At 52.4% G+C, this 20584-nt stretch overlaps 1 protein-coding gene across 3 annotated transcripts; it reads left to right on the forward strand.

Moving 5' to 3' along the window:
- Positions 1-18401, forward strand: WFDC2 (WAP four-disulfide core domain 2). Of its 3 annotated transcripts, XM_012728083.1 has the most exons (6): positions 1-102; positions 904-1325; positions 5260-5462; positions 13748-13891; positions 16210-16357; positions 18259-18401. In XM_012728083.1, the coding sequence occupies exons 3-6, from the start codon at positions 5450-5452 to the stop codon at positions 18389-18391; spliced, it is 438 nt and encodes a 145-aa protein (XP_012583537.1). In that variant the 5' UTR covers positions 1-102; positions 904-1325; positions 5260-5449; the 3' UTR covers positions 18392-18401. The 3 variants fall into 3 exon arrangements, with proteins under 3 accessions (XP_012583537.1, XP_012583536.1, XP_004687477.1); XM_012728082.1 differs by lacking the exons at positions 1-102; positions 904-1325; positions 5260-5462 and adding an exon at positions 13118-13202; XM_004687420.2 differs by lacking the exons at positions 1-102; positions 904-1325; positions 5260-5462 and adding an exon at positions 13118-13202 and having other exon boundaries at positions 16205-16357; positions 18259-18330.
- Positions 18402-20584: the final 2183 nt, after the last annotated feature.

Here is a 20584-nt window from a genome sequence, read left to right on the forward strand (position 1 = left end):
GGAAGTCTCAACAGTCTGCCTTGCCTGTATGCCTCATTACATGCCATTATGCATAATGAATCACGTTACCTACGAACCTGGCCTGAACAGAGGGTGTGTCAGGTAAGAACCTGGAGAGTAGGAGAAAAATTCCCTCTCCTCCCCTCGAGTACGCTTAAGCTTTGACTTACAAAAGTCATCTAGAATTATTGTAACTAGGGAGAGGCTGTGCGGATGTATATGTGACTCCCCTCCAGTCCAATTCTCTTTTTCCGAGCACCACCACGCAATTCTGTTCTCAGCAGACGTTGAGAACCTGTGGGGTAGGTTCTAGATCAGGAATCCCCTCCACTCCTTCCTCGGGTTCTATGTGCTAGAGAAATAGTTCACTTGTGGGTTTTTATAAAGGATGCAGCTCAGCCAGAGGGTGGAGATGCAGAGCCGGGGTGTGGGAAGAAGGAGGTGCACCCCTGCCCACCCGGGCACTGGGGACCCCAGGCTCTCCATGTGCCCACAGCCTGAAGCTCTCCGAGCCCTGTCCTTTCGGGGTTTTATGGTGATTCCATCCCACATGCAGCTGGTCAATCAGTGTCATCAGTAGCTGAACTAGCTTCTCTCTACTCCCTCCCCCTGTGTCCCAGGGGAGGTAGCTGGCCTCTGCGGGCCAGCGTGGACAGCGGTCACTGCTGGGCGTGTCCTCGGAGACCATCCAAACTATCCCACGTGCTCCCCTTCTGCAGACGGGGTCTGCCTGCTCCTGAACCCCAACACCCCGGCTGGCAACGCGCCGCCTTCTTGCCATCGGCCAGGATGTGGACCGGACCTTGGTCGTTCACTTCTCGGTGGCCTGGTATTGTCAGGGCTTCCAGTGTGCAGATCACGGGCTTCGGCGGTGACTGTCAACAAGCTCCTTTCTTGCTGCAGGGATCCCCACACCTGTGCTGCCCCAAGATACTGGCACTGACAGCCCCACACGAGGCCTGCTGGCTGCCCTGGGGACACCCCAGGCTCCTCCCTGCTCCCTCTTCTGCAAACCTGCCAAGAAGCCGAACCTTCCGCCCAGTTGTTACTCGGTGTTTTTTAGTGACGCCTGGTTCCCAAGAGCAGGAACCGTGAGCCTTGGTTTTCAATCACTTCATCTCTAACAGCAAACACAGTTCCCTGCGCTAAGAGACGATAAATATTTGTGGAATGCATGAAGGCACAAGCACGTCTCTCCCCTGGCCTGACTGTAAAGCTCAAGACCCGAAGCCAGGACCCACCATCCTTGGTTCTTTGGGGTGACAGCAGTGGATTTGTGACATCGGGGCTGAACACCAGTGGTGGCAGGAATAGTTCCACTAAATGTGAGTAACCAAAACTTGTGGTTTGAGGTGGATTTGCTGGCTTGAGGTGGGTTTGTTGTCTGTGCCTTGTGGGCCCAGCCTGACTCGTGGGCCCAGCCTGAAGCGCGGAGATGGGACCAGCCCACTGCCCTGTATGTTGTAAAAGTGTGAATTTTCATAGAACTGTGTCTTAGGTTCAAGTTGCACACAACAGAATCCACCCAGTTTTGATCTTGTTCCCCTCTCCTCCCTCATATAATGTCTCTGGTGTATAATTGTTAGCTGATGTTCTTTATTACTTTATTACAATTACTATATATATATATTTTTTTTTTTTCTTCTCCCTTATACTCCTGCTATGAGTGAAGCCATCCAGTGTTTTTCTTTTTCTTTTTGGCTTATTTCACTAAGCATGATCCCTTCCAGCTCCATCCATGTTGCCGCAAATGGCACGAGTTTATCTTTTTGATTGCTGAGTAATATTCCATTGTGTGCATGGGTCACGTCTTCTTGATCCAGTCGTCTATTTTTGGGCATTTGGCTTGATGCCACATCTTACCTATTGCAAATAGAGTGGCAATAAACGCTGGGATGCAGGGGTCCTTTTGAATTATTGTTACTCTTGCTTAATATGTGTCTGCTGTGCTCAAGAAGGAGCAAATAGCCTGGTTTGTAGGGCCACTACCTGGAGGTGTACCCAGTGCCCAGGAAGTGCCATAATTTCTCCTCCAAGTGGGTCCCTCTTGCTCGTCCCATGCCCACCCCAATGTGCCCTTTTTTTGGTCCCTGGTTTCTGAAAAGTCTGGGGGAGAAATGGGGTTGATTTCAGGTTCTCTTTGGGACAAGACGCCTTAGTCGGTAGGAATCACTGGCTAAGAAAGGCCCTGCCTGCCCCCTGGTGGCAGCAGGGAAGATGTATATTCTCATATGTGTATATATTTAAGATTTACCTATTTATGCATGCAGAAATGGGGTACAGGCCAGAGGTGCAGGGGCAGTGAGAGGATTCACTGAGACAGAGTGGGGAGCAGAACAGGCAGATCGGTGAAAGTACACTGCTGAGGGGAGCAGCGGGCGGGTCAGGAGAGGTCTGCTGCGCCATGTGGGTCTCCAGCTCTGGGGCAGGCGGGGATCGAACTCAAGCTGAGGTGGCTTTAGCTTCTCAGTGCTGAGCTTTAACACGCTGCACCACCAGGGAGGGACACTCCACATGTATATTTAATGTGTCTTTCTAGGACAGTATTTGTTGCCACACAAAATCAAACTTTCTTTTTTTAGTAAGGAGGAGAGGGGAATGCCTATTGTGTATCTGTGTGGTAATATCTTCACTGTTTCTCTTTCTGTGGCGACCGGGCAAAGGAACCCCAACGCTTGGCTTTATAAGGCCAAGTCAAAATATTTTCAGGCTCCATGAACTGGTGGGGACACAGACACGAGGTGTTACTGGTCTGGAATTTGAGGCTGTCTAGGCATGAGGGTGAAGTGGGACCAGAAGACAGAGCCCCGGGCACTCAAAGTGCATTTGTCAATAGCTATTGATCAAGTCTTGGCACTGTCGTGGTTGCTTGGCAAAAAAAAAAAAAAAAAAAAACAACTTCTTAAAGTTGACTTTAGGAGGCTAGAAAGACAATCTTGATGCTATGAAGGAAAACCCTGAAATTCAGCGATTAAATGACTCATACACATTCGCAGAACTAGGGAGAAGTGTCTTGAGATTCAGATCTGGTGTTGACTTCTATCTTGGTTCTTGACTGTTCTTGTGGGCTGGGATGTCGGAGAGTTGTGCCTGTGGCGAAGCATGTGCTGGGTGGTTGTTCTTCTTCCCCTCCCTTGCAGATGGTGGGTTAGCCTCAGTAATTTATAGAATCTATTCTAATTCCGTTAGGCTAGTTGGTCCCTTAGGGTTATGCAAAAACACTGCCAGTTCCCCCTGGTGTGAGCTAGCAACTGCTTTATTACTTATGCAGTGGGTGCTGGTCAGGGTTTTGTATGGAACAAGTAGCTTCCTGTAGCTTCCAGAAAGCACAGGTGGGGTTATAGAGGCTTTGCCTGTTCCTCCATATCTGCAATCCTGGTGTCTCAAGGACACAATGCACAAGACTGTGTCCTTGGGGCAGCCTCTAGGAACGCATCCCCAGAGTGGTGAGAAGCCTCCTTCCCTCCCTCCCTCCTTCCTACCTTCCTTCATCAGTTAGTCTTCCCTCCCTCCTTCCCTCCCTCCCTCCCTCCCTCCTTCCTACCTTCCTTCATCAGTTAGTCTTGGTTGTATTCATCCCCTGGCAACCAATAGCATTAACTGAGTTAGTTTAGCTCGCAGAACTGAAGGGAAGTCTAAAAGGAGCTAACGTGGGCACTTCCATACATGTGCAGTTTTTCTGTCATTCATTGCTCGTTTAAAATTCCAGGGAAAACAACGGACTGGCCATCCTTTGTCTGGGGATGGGGCAAGCACTAGGCCTGACAGGCTTCTCTGGCCGCCCTGTCCTAGGTTTAGGAAGTCAAACCCCAAGCAAATCAGGTACTTAGCAGGAAAACGAACAAATGGATGTTAGATGATGAAACAGCAAAATAACCAACACTCAAAGAGAGAGGTTTCCCTGGAATGAAGGGTGTTTGGGTGGGTCTAACAGTTCAAGAGAACAAAGCTCCATTGTCCAGTTGAAGACTTTGTTGTTCCTGTTCTGTTCCTGGGGAGCTCTCCCCTCTTCAGTATTAACTTGTTTACAGTGGGCACGTCACCGGTGATTCATCTCACCACTGTTGTAGACCTTTCCTTCTTCCCTTTCTTTTCTATTTCCCTTCTTCCTTGAGAAATATCTTCATATGCTCATGAAGTCATGTTCAAAAGTTCTGAGTGTTATCTCTTAACATCAGTGCGTGTGTGTGTGTAAAACACTGAAGTCATTGGAATCATAGAAGTTTCTTCCTTCTGATTTGCTGTCTGTGTTTCCTTCAACAAGTCAGTTGGCCTGGCTGAATTGCAGTTTTCATCTCTAAATTGGGGAGATTGGTCCTTAATTTGTAAGACTGTTAAATAAACAAAGGGCCCTCCTGGGTGGTGCAAGGCGTTAAAGCACGACACTATGAAGCTGTCCGCAGCCCCTGAAGCACAAGTTCGATCCCCGGCCAGGGAGGGACCCACAGGGCGCAGCAGACCTCTCCTGTCTCCCGCTGCTCCCCTCAGCAGTGGATTTCACTAGATTTACCTGTTCTGCTCCCCACGCTGTCTCTGGTGAATCCTCTCACTCCCCCCCACACCTCTGGCCTGTACCCCAGTTCTTGTGTGCATAAATAAATAAATCTTAAAACCAAATACTTTCAAGCACCTTTTACTGAATACTTGCTACATACTCACCCAGGCTGTCACAGTTTTGTCTATTTTTGAGGTCATAATTTTAAATCTCCTCCAGGCAAGTAGTGTAGTAGCGTGATCAGCACGGAATGAGGACATGTGAGGCCTTAGGGAGGGTGGGTCTGTGGGGACCTGAAGCTGCCGACCAGAACAGCTCTCCTGAGCTAGCGGGGGCTTTTTAATAGGGTCCTTTGACCTGTCGGAAAAGCAGCTCCTGGACATCTGTGTGCACACACATTCTCAGGCCCCCCTCCCCCGTTCTTCTGAATCTGGGGGTGAAGACCTTAAAATCTATGTTTTTACAAGTCCCCCAAGTAGTTCTTGCTGCAAACTCTAGCTGATGGTGGCTGCATATGGTCACAGGGTGGGTTTGCCAGAGCGTTTACTTTTTCCAAAAGAAGCTACAAATTAATTTTTATGTGAACTCCCCCCACTTTTAAATCTTGGCACCTAATTCAAATTTTCAATATTGTACGATGTGAGTTAATAATGTGCATGCACACACACACACTTATTCTAGCCAGATTTGCAACGTTTAGCTTATGCTTTCCCGCTTATTGATGAAAACAATCCTACAGTGTAATTATGCTCGATCCCTTTTAGGGAAGGAGACATAAGTCCAGGAGCGAAGAGCTGTTACAAGTCACCAGTCCCCACATGGTCAGCCTCCAGTGCAGACCTGAATATATCTGCCTTTCCAGCCTCTGCCCTTCAAATTTTTCACATAGAAGAGAAAATATGTGGGCCCTCCCTGGTGGTGCAATGGGTGAAAGCACAGCCCTGCAAGTGAACCATGGCCACTTCTGGTGAGTTCGATAATCGGCCCAGAGGTGACCCCCAGGGCGCGGCAGACCTCTCCTGACCCGCCCGCTGCTCCCCTCAGCAGTGGGCTTCATTTTCTGCCTGTTCTGCTCTCCACTCTGTCTCTGCTGAATCCCCTCACCGCCCCTGCACCTCTGGCCTGTACCCCATTTCTGTATGCACAAATAAATAAATCTTTTTTTAAAAAAAAGGGAAACTATACTAATGTACTTCGCACAGCCTGGCATGAAAGCCTAGCACCTTTGCTTGCTATGGGCCGTTGACATGAAATTTTCTTCTCCATCCTTCTGCCCACTCCATCCTCTTGGCCTCAGACAAATCTACATTCCTGTAACAGTCAACCAGCGGGAAAGCCAGGAAGGGCAGGGACAGGGGAGAGTCCAGGCAGTATCCTGGCCTGGGGAGCCAGGTCAATCCAGAAGAAAGCTGCGGGCACCAGAGTCCTGGGCTCACTGTCCAGCAGCCAGCTGCACTCGCAGGCTAAAACCGGCTCTCGTCACGTGTCCTCTGGGTGCCCAGACTGAGTTTCAGAGCCGCTGCTGTGTCCCCACCTGGCTCCTGCCTCGTTGCTGTTGACTGTTCTCTGAGCTCAGAGTAAACAGCCCGGGCCTCTCCCAACGACGGCATGTCTCAGTCCCCGGCTGGACCCGGGAAGCTGGGGGAGGTTTTCTCAGCCTCCTCCACCATCAGGGGGCACAGCCCTGCTCCCCTGTGCCCAGCGGTCACACCCCAGGCCCCTCTAGCCTCCAGCAGCCATTACAACCTCAGACCTTTGGAGCAGGGAGGGTGTGTAAGGTACTGCTTATCTAGCTTCCCGGGTAGCTCTGTCTTGGCAGTCACCAGCATGGGTCCCAAAGCTTGGAAAGGATTCATCAGACTCCGTAATAACAACAGCAGGGCCTCCCTGGAGGTGCAAGGGGTTGCACTCTGAAGCTGTCCCCAGCCACTGCAGCTCACAGGGAGTCTGATCCCCAGCCAGGGAGTGACCCACAGGGCGCAGCAGACCTCTCGTCTCCCCACTGCTCCCCTCAGCAGTGGATTTCAGTCGATCCACCTGTTCTCTCCCCACTCTGTCTCTGGTGAACCTTCTTGCATACACCTCCCCACCCCACACCTCTGGCCTCTCCCCCAGTTCTTGTTGCATAATGAATCAACCTTAAAACAAAACCAGCAGGCACCTGTCATCTAGCGCTGTGGCAGTGCTGGCTCCCACGGCAGCAGCGGCCTAGTGAGAACAATCTGGTCCCTCGTAGGACCGTGGCGTCCATATTGTCACCGAGTTCTTATATTGTCATCATCTTTGTAGATGACAAAATGGCAGCTCAGTAGGGGAAAGATTCATGCGAGGCCCCCCAGCTGGAAAGTGGAATAGGTGTCACTCGCCCCTGACCCTGGGGCCTCAAGCTCAGTGCCACGGGGCTCCTTTGATTTCTCTGAATGCGGCAGGTTGTCCCCTAAGTGTCACATGGGAGAAAGTTCCCGCTGCTCTTCTGGGCTGTCTCAGTATGGTTGAATAACCAAATTAACATGAGATGGATTGCAGGGTGGGAGTGGGGGAGGGGGAGGGAATGGGGCGGGAATCAATTACATTCAGAGAATCTACAGGGACCCTAGCACCCCAAAGACAACCGTGGCAAACAGGGGTATAAATCTTAAACTAATGAATGGGAAAGGATAGTGGCTTCGAGGAGGGGAAATCATGTGATAACGTCTGCTCTGTAATTAGATGCTTGAGAGACAGATTATGCAGAGAGAAAGGCTGTTTTTGGTAGCAATAATTCTGGGTAAGATCCCCACTTTCCATTCTTCCAGACAGGTAAGGAGTGGAAAGTGCGCTTATGAACCAGTCAGGCCCTGACTGACATCAGTTTGAAGGAACCCACGCGAGAAGCGGCCTTAGCTGAGGAGGCCTGTCCTTCAGTTCCCACCTGTCATCTTCCTGTGACTTTTCTCAAGTCTTACACTTTAGACATTGGGCTGATAGTTGGTTCCATCTCATTAAACCATTTAAACAGCTGTATCTGGAAGCAGTGATTCAGGCAGGCTTAGGTCTATGGTGCAAGCAATGAGGTGTTTAATAAGAGGCATCTCTGTGGAACGAAAAAGAATGGTTAATGGTTAGAGTAGACTGTCATTGTGGTTGCTGAGTTCTGAGGGCAGCCAGTGAAACTTCTAGACCTCAGACTTAGAGCATCTTCCATTGGAGTGAAGACAGTGGTAATCTGACAGATTTCCCCAGGTCTGAATGTCTCTCATGCTCTTTCTGCCTGACCCACACAAGAGATTGTCCATCTGTGAGCCATATGGGTGTTTTCTCTGAAGTTATATATCAAGTTCTCTACCTCCTGCTGGCCTGGCTTTAGAAAAAGGAAAATTGGGGGCTGTCAGTAATTCCAAAACTGGAAATATTCATCCTTGGAGAAAGGAATATGAGTCTAGAGGAAGACTAGAAATTTAATTTGGAGAGTCAAAGGCAGATGCTAGAGAATGTTATAAGAATTTAGGATCCAGAGAGAACCGAAACAACTCAAGGTTAATGAAGGGGCATGTCTGATAGCGAAAAGGGTCCATCACTGAAACAATTTCTTTCTCCATCACCTTCCTGCCTACCAAAGATACCCAAAATAGAGTTAATTTGTTTGCAAATTAAGTCTAGTTTCAGTAAGCATGGACTGATATTTGCATAACTGCAGCAAGAATAGCTATTAATCATAAAGTTGTCTTTAAATCTGCTTTGCTGGAACTTTTCATAAGGATTCTCAGGTTGAACTTTTAATAGCCTCTTGAGGCTAAGAAGATGCGCCAAGGCCTTGCCATTAGAATTCACCTGTGATATCTGTAAACGTGGGTTAGTTCTTCCCCTCTTGGGGTCCCCAAAACTCCCTGCAGCTTCTGGGCCTGCAAGGAGGTAACCTTCATTGCCCTTCTGGTAGGCTGTCTGGAACCCTAAAGAAGGTATGAAGTTGATTTGGATTTATTGACTGTAAAGTCCGCTCCCGCTATTTAAGGCTGTCTGGTCATATCTGAGTCCATGTACATCATTCTCAAATATGAACTTCTAGGGCCCTTCCTGGTGGCTCAACGGGTAAAGCGCAGCACTGCGGAGTTCAAAGCCCCGCCAGGGAGCTGACCCGCATGGCACAGCAGATCTCTCCTGTCTCAGCCACTGCTCCCCTCAGCAGTAGAATTCAGTACATCTGCCTGTTCTGCTCCCCACTGTCTCTGGTGAATCCTCTCACTCCCCTGCACTTCTGGCCTGTGCCCCAGTTCCGTATGCATAAACAAATAAATCTTTAAAAAATACATGAACTTCTGGCCCTCCCTGGTGGCGCAGCGGGTTAGAGCACTGCACTGAGAAGCTGAAGCCACTTCCGCATGAGTTCGATACCCGCCTGCCCCGGAGGTGACCACATGGTGTGGCAGACCTCTTCTGATCCGCCAGCAGTGTATTTCGATGATCTGCCTATTGTGCTCCCCACTCTGTCTCTGGTGAATCTTCTCTCTGTTCCTGCACCTCTGGCCTGTACCCCAGTTCTGTATATACAAATAAATAAATCTTTAAAAATTATATATATATATATATATGAACTTCTAATGAGAACCTTGATAGTATCACCTCATTTCCAATAGCATTTTACTATACAGATAACAGATTTTTAGTGAATTTTTGCAAATAAATAAGTTGTTATTAAAGTAAGAATACTTTTTAATAGTTACCAAACTCGAGAGAGATCAGGTAGGAAGAAAAATGAAATGTTTCAATTTTGTAAAGGTAAATTTTGCCAAATTGATGCACATCATAGCTGGCTTTAAAAAAAAAAAAAGCAAACAACAGTTTTCTTAAATCTGGGAAAAACAAAGCATTAAAAACCAACACTATTTCAAACAAAAGGTAAAATATATATATTCATTCTCATTAGCTCAGTCCTTCCCATCTTATTAAATCTTGATCAATGTTAGCAGTTTTATAAATACAGTTTTTCCATAGTTTCTTATTCAGTTTTATGATTGCAATATTATCAAAAAATTGTATTCTAAAGCATTTGTCAGCCTTTTCCATAAATCTCTCTGAACATGAAATACATTGGTAAAAACACCAGCTTGGCCCTCCCTGGTGGCACAACAGGTTAAAGCGCAGCACTGTGAGCGAGCTGCCTCAGCTTCAGTGCAGGGTTCGATCCCCAGCCCAGGTGGTGACCCACATGGCGTGGCAGACCTCTCCTGATTGCCTGATGCTCCCCTCAGCAGTGTACTTTAAAAAAAAAAGAAAGAAACACCAGGTTAATGATAACTTCTGTCAATAGCAAAACACTTCAAAATTGTCATCATTCCAAATCTGGTAAGAATTGTTAATGTCATTGACAGGAATTTGGTTGTTGTTGTGATGTATGCTACTATTAAAATAATAACTAGGATGACAAACAATAATATTATTTTGCCTTTCTATGAACTTCATGCAAATTTTTGGACACATATTAGTAATATATCCATGTAAATGTAAACTAAGAAGTTTCAGCTTCACATCGTATTTGACAATGTTTTCCAAACAATGTCAGATAAGCCAATTAGATGAATATTTCTCTTTTTTTTAAAGATTTATGCATAGAAAAACTGGGGTACAGGCCAGAGGTGCAGGGGGGTGGTGAGAGGATTCATCAGAGACAGAGTGGGGAGCAGAACAGGTAGATTTACTGAAACACACTGCTGAGGAGAGCAGCGGGCGGGTCAGGAGAAGTCTGCCGTGCCAATGAGGGTCCCTGGCTGGGGAACTAACTCATGCTGCAGTGGCTGTGGAGAGCTTCATGGGACTGTGCTTTATCCTGCTGCACCACCAGGGAGGGCCCAAAATCTCAATTTTTTAATAGAAAGTAAACAAGCAATTGTGAACTCTGTTTTAGCAGCATTCTTTAGATAGGCAAATTTATAAATAATGTGTATAATTTCAAAACATGTGTTTTCTTATACTACAATTTTCAGTGTGACACAAGATACATTAGAAAGTCTAAATATCCTTAGTTCTTTTGTAACCAGAAGCCAGAAATAAATAATCTATTTGGTAATTAATGTATTTGCATTTAATTTGTTTGAAAATAATCTGGATATTTAAGAAATTTCCATCATTTAACTTAGTAGGACTACACCTTTTAAATTACAAAAAATACTTAAAAGATAATTGACAAAGTTATTGCTGGAAGTTTACCTAGAAGTTCTTATCAAACATTACTTAAGCCATTTACTTCTATTCTAAACTAACTATATATCTATGAAATATTAGACCAAAACTTATAAAACATTAAGACAAAGTTGGCCATTGTTTTTCTTGCTAGATGACATCAACTTATTTTGACTAAACCCAAGTAGAATAAAAGTACTAACTTAATGTTGGTACCTCTAAACATATGCCCGTTTTAATTAAACCAGCAAAATTAACAAAAATTATCAAAAATTAACAAAATTATAAAAAATATTCCTAGATCATATTAATTTAAAAATTTTGTTTGCATTAGATTTTATTGCTTTCTGGGAGGCTTAGAAAATATGTATATAAGCACTTAGAAATTAAGTAAAACTCATTTGCAAATTAATTTTGGTAATACCATCTGAACGTAGAAAAATGTAATCAGACACATACACCGCTTATTATTTGAACACAAGCGAAAACTTACAAGCTTCATTTAAGTTTTGTCATAAATCAGTCACAAATCTCCTGTGTCTAGAAGTTACCTGAGGATGCTTTCAAGTAGCCACTTTTAGATTTTGCAGGGTTTTCTTTCCTCTTTGTGTTTTCCCCTCCCAGATGTTTGCATTTCAATGGATGGCCTAGATTATGAGTTCCTGGAGAAAAAAGAACACAGGTCTTTCCTAAAATTATTTTAATTATTTTAATTATTTCCCAAGGCCAGAATTGTATATCTTCAACTCTCTTGAAATAATTGGGCAAGGTTCTGAAGATGGTACCGGCAGACAGGATGTCTCTAGAGTTTCAATTCAAGTTCAAGTTTTTCTTCCTCTCTGGATACATTTAACTGTGGGGAGAAGGTCAAAAAAAAAATTATCAGATGCTGAATATGTTTCCAAGTTGGCCAAATTTTTAAAAAAATATTTATTTATTTATACATACAGAACTGGGGTACAGGCCAGAGGTGCAGGGGGCGGTGAGAGGATTCACCAGAGACAGAGTGGGGAGCACAATAGGCAGACTGATGAAGTCCACTGCTGAGGGGAGCAGCGGGCGGGTCAGGAGAGGTCTGCGTGCCAGGTGGGTCACCTCCGGGGCTGGGAATCGAACTCCTACTGCAGTGGCTTCAGCCTCTCAGTGCTGCTGTACGTTAATGCGTTGTCAGTGTCTTGAATCTGGTCAGCTGTGGCCCGAGGCCCTGGGACCTCCCTCTACAGGAGCCACTGGAAGTGAGCAGTGTCCAATCAGTAAAGAAGCCCTTCGTGGCTGCCAAACTGGCAGGAAACGCTGTCCCTACCCTTCCGTGTCCTTCTGTGGTTGGCTGAATAACCAAAGAAACATCAGGTCGATTATTAGGAGGAAAAATCTGATTTAATTGTGTGTATATGGGGAATCGACACAGGCAGAAAGATCCCAGAGACAAATACTCAGTGTGGCACACAGCCTGAGCTGAGGAAGGGGATGGGGCCTGTGGCTTCAAGGAGGGGGGAGGGAGACCCCCAGGACAAAGAGCAGATGCCCGCTCGCCGTGCACACGGGTTATTCGCCGTAGGTTGATTTCTGGTAATGACCCTCATTCTGTGTAAGACCCCCACTTTTCATTCTTTCGGGCAGTTAAGGGAGTGGCTGTCTTTGGGAGGCCCTGTTTGAGCATCTTGGGAACACCCATCCCTCAGCACCTGGAGAAAGTTTCTGATGGAAGGAGTATAACAAGAGCTTGGAGGAAGGAGTCTTGAGTCAAAACACATCTACTGCTGTGCATAGGATCCTGGGGAGAAGGTTCTAACCTGTGCACAGCAGTTCATCCCTCACCTGCAGCAGAGCTTAACGATACCAGCCTTTAGAGAGTTCTGTTGTGGAGAAGAGATCTTGCTGCAAGATCCAGGAGGCAGCCAGGTCGAGGCTCCCCTCTCACCCCAACCCCCCACCCCGCGCCTGGTATGTTGGTGTCTCACCCTACTCTGGGGTCCTCTGTTAATGACACCCGCCTTCCTGCAGCCCCCCTATGCTGCGTCCTGTGTCTACCTCAGGACACCTACCGCGATCATTATCCCCTTGGAGGGACCTGCTCGCTTGGATCTGGCTGACCCTTAATCCACGCTCATAATCCCAGGCTCTGTTGTGTGTCCTGACCTTTCCGCCTCCCCTCCTCTGATCTTGGGTGCACCAGGGAGACCCCAAAGCCCTGGAACAGGACCCCAGGAGTGGACAGGGGTCTGGCTGCAGCTGGTTGAGCTGCACCGGGCCTGGAAGCTGCTTGGGTTCCTGGTTCCCACCGGGGTCAAGAGTGACACCTGATCCAGGTGAGTTGTGAAATGGCATGAGGTGGCAGCCTGCCTGCCTGTGCTCGCAGAGCACTCTACCGGCGCGCGGCCCCGCCCCTACCCCACGCCCCCCTTGCGCGAGGTTAAATCCCCCCATCCCGGCAGCGGCTCACACCTGCACCCCGCCCGCCCGCCGGCCTGCACCATGCCTGCCCGCGGCCTCGGCCTCCTCGCTGCCGCCCTCCTCGGCCTGCTGCTGCCGGGCCTACCCCCGGCCACAGGTGAGCGGGGCGGGGTGTGCATGGGGGCGGAGGGGGGGCCGGCGCCCAGAGGGGCTGAGCCAAGAGGTCTGGACAGTCTAGCAGAGGCAGGCGCAGCCTCTCTGGGGACTGAAGAAGTGGGAATTCCTGAGGCGGAAGTGGAGAGACCCAAGAAGGAAAAATTCTCCTGCATGAAGGTGGTGATCCTCAAGTTTAGGGTGCGGGGGTCCAAGGCATTCCAGTGGGGACACCACTGAGGGCTGCAATTTGGGGGCGACGCTCTGCGCTGCAGGTGGAGATTCAGTGGCCAGAGGGGGCCTGGACATCAGAAACTCCTGCTTGCTCAGCTGTGGCGGGGAGGGACCGAGGGCTCTGAGGCCAAGGTTAGGATTAGGGAACTGCTGTGCCCCCAGGTGTTGGGAGACCCGTGGGGGGCCCTTCCCGCCATAGACTGAGAATTCCTTTAAGCTGGAAATGTGGGGCCTGCCACAGGGCGCAGGAGGGAGCATCGCCTGGAACTGGGACTCAGGTCCCCCTGGTTAACGCCCCCCTGCCTCCGTTCCCAGGTGCAGAGCCAGAGAAAACAGGGGTGTGCCCCGAGGTAACGGTGGGCCAGAACTGCACGCAGGAGTGCCAGTCCGACGGCGAATGTGCCGACAACCTCAAGTGCTGCCCAGCGGGCTGCGCCACCATTTGCCAGATGCCCAATGGTAACCTTGGGCGACCCGCGGCGGGCAGGGCGGGAGAGGGCGGAGGGAGGCGGGAGCGCCCGGGCCCGGGAAGAGGGGCGCTTCCCTGGGACCCCAGGCCAGGTTGAGGCGGATGGAACCAGATCCGCCAGGCGCGGGGAAGACAAAGGCGTCGCTGAAGCGCAGCGCGGGGGAAGGGCCCCCCCCCCCCCACCAGCCCGGCTGGATTCGATTCTCTGGTGCGTGACGGGCTTCCGGGCACGCGCAGCGGGATGTGGTTCCGGGAGATCGGGGACCCGGGTTCGCACTTTGCTCCCGGGGCCGGGAGGTGGGGCGGCGAGAGAGCTGGGCCCCCGCCTGGGGCGCTCATCCCTAGGGGTTCCTCCGCTGGGGCCTGGGAAGGGCCTGGAGAGCCTGACCTGACAGGTCTTCCAAGATTCCGCTGTCCAGGCAGAAACAGACCTTGGATTTAGGGGCCAGCTCAGCTCATTTTAAGATGTGGAAGTGAGGGGCGGGGGAGGGGAGGGGAGGGTGCTGCGCAGCAGCCAGAGCTAGAGGGTCCAGCGCTCTCCTGAGCGGTCCGAGGCCAGTCAGGGCTCCGCCCGAGCGCCCCTTCCCGTCCTTTCTCGGTGCCGCCCCGCAGCCTTCCCTCCGGGCGGGGCGCCCACCCCGGCAGGGGGCGGCCCCAGGCACAGAATGCCAGCTGCTCCCTTTTCAGAGGGAACCGGGGCTGTTAAGTGGATGTGGTGGGTCTCTATCCAGAAGACCTGCCCCTGGGTTTCCCCCTGCTCCGCGTTTCCCTGTTCTCCAAAGCGGCTGGGAGGTGTGTGCCTAGAGGCCCCAGACGGCGTGGACGAGAAGCTGGCCTGGGGCCCGGGGCCTCCGTTCTCGACCCGGAGGGGAGCCGAAGCGAGGGATGGAAGTGGGGGAGGGGCCGCCGTGTGACACGCGCCTTCTGCTCTTGCAGTCCGCACAGTCCCGTCGCAGCTGGGCAGACGCAGGCTGGCGGGAAGGAGGCGCGGAGCGGCAGGACCCACCGCGGTGGAATCCTGCTCTGTTGCGGCCTGGGCTGGGGCCTGAGCTAGTTGGTTCCCCTCTCTGTGCCTGTGCGCCCAGCAGCAAATTGGGGGAGCTGGCTTCAGATGCAGTGGGAGGTGCACCCCATTAAGTGAAGCCCTGAATGTCTTAATAGGGGGCGGGCACCCTGCAGGTGCCTTGACTGTCAGTGACTGTCCCTGAGGGGAGCTGCTAGGAAGTCAGGCTGACCAGTGCCTCCTGTCCTCTGCCGCTAAGCTCCCCATTCTGGGTGTGCTTAGCGCGTGTCCAGGCTTGCACTGGGCAGCTCCCTCCCCTGAAGGGTGTGCACGCGTGTGCTGGAAGCTGGATTCGGGTCTAGGTTTTGCTTCTGACCAGCAGTGTCCCGTTGGGGAGCCTTCCCCTCTCTGTGCCTCATCTTCCTCGGGTGGGAGAGCAACAGGGTTTGAAATGCCTCTGCCAGGGGCCCCTTGTGGGGTTCAAAGAGATAGTGCATTTGTAAGAGTCCAGATTCTCCTTGTCAAAGGCACATCTATGCAGCCTTTGCTGTCATGTGTGTGTATGTGTTCGTGTGTGCAAGGATGCTCTCTGTGTGTGGATGGGAGGTTGCAGGGGCCCGCACGTTGGGTGACTGTCACTGGGAGGGGGTTACTGAAGGGGAGAGGGCTTGTGGAACCCCCCGTTGGCACTGTCCTCTCCAGCCTGAAGAGCAGCTGGGCACCCGGTGCAGACTCTGAAGGTGATTCCCGGTTTCACCTCCTGCCCTGAGGGAAAGGACTTCACCTCGGGTGCCTCAGTTTCCTCTTCCATAACAAGAGGACATGTCGAGTGCCTTTCCCCCTCTTCCAGGCTTTCTGTGAGGATTGCATGAGTTGATATAAGCCAAGTGCTTAGGAGAAAGTCTGGCACACAGAAAGAGCGAAGTGGGGGCCCCTGTTCTAATCACTCATCATCATCATCATCATCACAAAGTAGCCTGGTCCTCCAGGGAGAAGTCTTGTGTGTGTTGCCTCGCCCCTTTCACAACACCCCAGTGATGTGGGCAGCACAACATGGGAGCCCGGGAGACTTCTGGCCCTAGGCCTTGGGGTTCTGACAAAGCAGAGCCGGGTCTCAGGCCCTGGGAGTCCAAAGCCAGAAGCGAGGGGCAGGGGGAGGGGTGTGTAATGGTCATGGGTCCTGGGACCAGCTGGGGCAGGCAGCTCTAGAGCTCGGGAGACCAGGGCGGGGCGGGGAGGGCGGGAGTGCGTGAGTCTCCCTGCACCCCTCTGCCCACCGCTTACTCCTCTTTCCACCCAGAAAAGCAGGGCTCCTGCCCCCAGGTGGACTCTGGGATCCCCCAGCTCGGCCTCTGCGTGGACCAGTGCCAGGTGGACAGCCAGTGTGCTGGCCAGTTGAAATGCTGCCGCAATGGTTGTGGGAAGGTGTCCTGTGTCACACCTGTCTTCTGAGGTAGGTGGGGGAGAGGGCAGGGGTGCCCAGACGTGAGGGCGGCTGCAGGAGGTTGGGAAAGAACCGACCTGGGCAAGCCATTCTGTCCATTTCTTCACTTGCCTTACAAGCTATCTGTTGCACATCTGGCACGTGCCATGCAAGTGCCTTGGAGAAAAATCAGAATGGGGGTGGGGGCGGGGAGGGTGGGGAGCGACGTTGCCGTTTTTTTTTATCGGGTCAGTCGGTGCCAGGTCCACCAGGAAGGCAGCAGGTGAACCCAAACTAGATGGAGGGAGCCAGGAGGGTGTTTGGGGAGAGTGTTACAGTCAGACGGGCAAAAACAGGAGCAGCCCTGGAGCGCAGAGCAGAGAGAGGGCTTCGAGGTGAGGGCTGAGGCCACTGCAAGGACCTTGGCCTTCACCTGGAGGTGGAGGACTGAGCTGGAAACACCCTCTGGGACTTAGATCGGACTGGAGCCCCCGGCTGCTGTGCAGAGAATGGACTGTTGGGGGCAGCAGAGAGCAGCGAGCCCCTAGAGAGAGGCCAGGAGAGAGGCCTCAGACCCAGGGACCTCCGTGGCCCGGTGGCCTCCCGGGACTTAGGGGAAGGCGAGTGGCGCAGCACTGACCGGGAGGAGAGAAGATGCACCCCCTTTTTCCTTAACTCGCGCCTGCGAGCTGTGCCTGCGAGCAGGGTCAGTGGCTGGAGGGGGCGGGCGGGAAGCGCTTTGCGCCTGGGGGGCGGCCGCGAGCTCACCCCCACAGGTGTGTTCGAAGTGTGCCGGGCGCTCACTTGCTGGCAGCCAGGGGGAGCCAGCGACATCGCTGGTGGCCCTGGCCCTGAAAGAAAGAACTGGGAGCCCCCCCCCACCTTTGGTTAAAAACAAAACGATGTTAGGTTGTAGCAGGTATACGGAAGTGAAGAAAAACAAAGCCGGAAGCGCACACTGAGTGGGTGCAGGGGTGAGCCTGCACCTGCTTCTGTGACAGGCCCTGAGGAGCGAGGTGGGGCTGGCTCGCCCAGGCCCACCCAGGCCCACAGCCCGGAGCTGGGCGGGAAGATTGGATAGACACTCCAAGAGCCCAGGAGGAGGGAGAGGCGCCTCACTGGGGTGGGGGGCATCTTGGTGGGGGGCTTCCAGGAGAGCAGCCTGGGACCCTAAGGGATGAATGGAAGGGGACAGCCCGGGAGGGGTGAGCTGGCAGTTTCAGGCAGAGAGGACAGGACAGGTGAGAACTTGGAGGGCCCTTGGGTCCAAGTCTCACTAAGACCTTCTGCTGCCTTCAACAAGTTACAGGGGGCTCTGGCAGGTCACTCGTGGGACCCAGGTTGCAGAGGTGGGGACACTGAGGCCCAGACACGAGGAAGAACCGGCCAGCCCCTGGCAGCGCTTCCGTGGCCTGCTCCTCAGTGCCTCAGGGACACCCCATGCCCGAGGATCCTGCCCCCTGCCTCGTGCCCCCTGCATGGCGCAGCATGGAGGGGCTTTGTGGTCGCAGGAAGCCCTGGTTCAGCTCACACTTACCTAGCCTTTCCGCCCCTCAGCTGCAATTATTTTGCCTATAAATTGGGGTAAATAAGATCTCTTTGGTGAGCAGTTCCCAGCTTCCCCTAAGGAATGGAGGTCTGGTGGAGCTTCCTGGTGGTAGAGGGATTCTTGGGGGACCCATGATCTTGGCCCCTCAGGAAGGCCTTGGTGGTCAGTGGGGGCCATGGGACACCCGGGAGTGTCAGGGCAAGGGCTGAAGCCAACAAGGGGAGTCAGCACCTGCAGGGAAGTAGAGGCCCCAGACTCTCCTGGGGACGCCTGGCTGTGGTGGGTGGGATGGCGAGGTGGGGGAAGCTTCGGTCCAGGGTTTATGTGCTTGTCTGATGTGACGGACACTGTTGCTGATGGCGCTATGACTTTCTTCCTGCAGCCTGGAACACTGCAGCCCTAGGAGTGGGGAGCAGAAGTTTCTCCCTGGCCCTGTCTCGCTCTTGCGCAGCTCTGGCCCCTTCTTGGCCTCTGTACCCCCTCCTGGCCACAGCTCTTCCTCTTCCAGCCAATAAAGTGACCACTTCCAGCACGGTGGGGGGTGGCCTTCATTCTTATCGTTCTGTCCTCGTCCCCTGACCTGGGTCCTGCAGGTGCAAGGTCCAGGGAGGAGTCCACTCGAAACAGTGACCTTGCATTCAGTGGGGGAGGGGGCTGCCCTCCGGGGAGCTGGGGGGTGAAAGCCAAGGCTCAGGTTTTCCAGGCCCTCTGACCGCTGCCCACTGCCCACTGCCCACGAGCCACAGAACCGCAACACCAGGCTTAGGTAGCTGCTGCCCGCTGCCCGCTGATGGGGGTGGCAGGCCAGCTGGCTACCCTCATGTATTTCAAGAAGTAACGAGCCAGCAGTGGCCCTAGCAGACCTGGCTGAGGTTTTACTGTGAGAAGACAGCTGGGCCGTCTGGGCAGGGTTGGGAGATAAACCTGGGGTCTCCCCCAGAACCTTAGGGCGAGTGGAATTTTCCCCAAGGAGACTCTGGCCCAGGGGCCACCTGAGGAAGAGGTGGGGAGAGCCAGAGGTGAAACAACCAGGAACCCCAGGGATGAACAGGAAGATGCCAGGGAGGGAGGGCTGAGCAGCAGAATGCGGTGAGAAAAGAGGAAGGGGGTGTCCAGGGGGAGACCCTGGCCTGGCACCTCTTTCTGACCACCTTTGGTAGGCAAGTGACTGCTGTCGATCAGGGCCTCCGACGGCCTTTGGTTGAAGAGAGGAAGAGAAAGAAGGGGGTGCCTTCAGCCCCTGGCGCAGGTTTGGGAAGGCAGTGCGTTAGGAGCCTGGGTGGTGCAAGGACCTCCCCCAAGGAGCATGGCCTGGGGCAGGAAGCCAGAGATGCTGCCCCAGAGGGACGGTCTCCCCCACTCTCCCAGAACCGCCCAGTGCCGTGCTGGGCTTCTGGCTGCAGCCCAGACTCACTGCCCGAGGTCTCTGGCAACTCCAGCGTAGACGGCCATGCGTGGCAGCCCCGCGTGGAAACACACATCTGTTTCGCAGAGAAGTGCAGCTCTGCGTTTGCAGGGACAGTCGGGGCCAGAGCTTAGAAATGACCAGTAAAGGAGTCCAGCTGGGAACAACACAAGTGGAGGCCTTGCCCACTCAGGAAATATTTATTGAGCGTGGACTAGGCTGTTACTTCAACCAGGCTGGGAAGAAATAACTTTTTCCCTACCCCTATCTCTTCACGTGGCCGTAGGAGGCCCCAGACGGTCAGGTGGAAGGCTGGACTTCCTTCATGCTCCTTTCAGTGTTCTGTGTCCTTCCATGGAAGTTTTCCTTCCTTAGCTTCTAAAACACTAGACGGGTCCAGCTCTGAGGCGTAGGAGAAGCCCCTGTTAAGAGGGCCATTGTAGCTGTCAGCTGTCACAGTATGAACCAGCACCGCACCCAGCCATACCATTCACCCGTGTCTTTGGGTCAGTAGGTTCAGGTGAGGCGTGTGGCCTGTGCTGGCCAACCAGCACCTACAGGAGACTCGTCTCCCGCTGTGGCCGGACCACAGGCACATTCCAAGCCTCTGTTTTCATCTGTCAATACAGCTTTGGCCACAAGTCCCATGCCTAGCCCAAAGTGAAGGGGCCAGAAATTTGCTCAGCAAATTCCACAAGTGTGGATACAGGCGTGAGTGAGGATTGCACCAGTTACGCAATCCTCCACAACGGTTATGCTTAGTACGCTGTGGTTGCTCTGAGCTGCTGGTCTCTGCTGGGGAGAAGCAGCCCCTTGCAAGGCTTCCTGGCTCAGAGCATCCCGCGAGGCAGCACCTCCCCCAGTCTGGTCGCCAAGTTGGTGTAGCAGCAGCAGGCCAAGCCTGGCCCACCTTGTTAGCACAGAGTCCTACACTCTTCGGTGAATTCCTCAAAGAAAGGCATTCACTTAAATAAGCACAGTGCAGTCATCAAACTCAGGGAATTGCCAGCAATCCAGCACTTTGCCGACAGGCAGCACTAGTTACGTAATTGGTGGGCCCCAGGGTTCAGCAGACATGGGGACCCTTGTTCAAAGCACAGGCGAGCGCCCCATGGTCTGCGAACAGGACACCTTACCTCTCGCACAGCTTCTCTTGACCTGTCATGGTGCTTTCCCCTGATGACTCACTGTCACGCTCCCTCCCGCAGGGAGTACCTGTAGAGCAAGCAGGCAGACCTCAGAGGGTCTGCGGGCCCTGCCCCCACTGGACAGTGTCCCCTGGAGACCCCACCTGCCCTGGACT

The sequence above is a fragment of the Condylura cristata genome, unplaced genomic scaffold (genome assembly GCF_000260355.1).
Source record: "Condylura cristata isolate star-nosed mole 26May11 unplaced genomic scaffold, ConCri1.0 scaffold00022, whole genome shotgun sequence".
Taxonomy (NCBI): Eukaryota; Metazoa; Chordata; class Mammalia; order Eulipotyphla; family Talpidae; genus Condylura; species Condylura cristata.

What these genes read in the sequence shown, in the direction of transcription:
- WFDC2 (XM_012728082.1), top strand. Translation starts at nt 13,127, where the DNA reads ATGCCTGCCCGCGGCCTCGGCCTCCTCGCTGCCGCCCTCCTCGGCCTG. An exon ending in GGGCCTACCCCCGGCCACAG is followed by an intron (nt 13,203 to 13,747) that starts GTGAGCGGGGCG and finishes CTCCGTTCCCAG; the next exon opens with GTGCAGAGCCAGAGAAAACA. An exon ending in TGTCACACCTGTCTTCTGAG is followed by an intron (nt 16,358 to 18,258) that starts GTAGGTGGGGGA and finishes TTCTTCCTGCAG; the next exon opens with CCTGGAACACTGCAGCCCTA.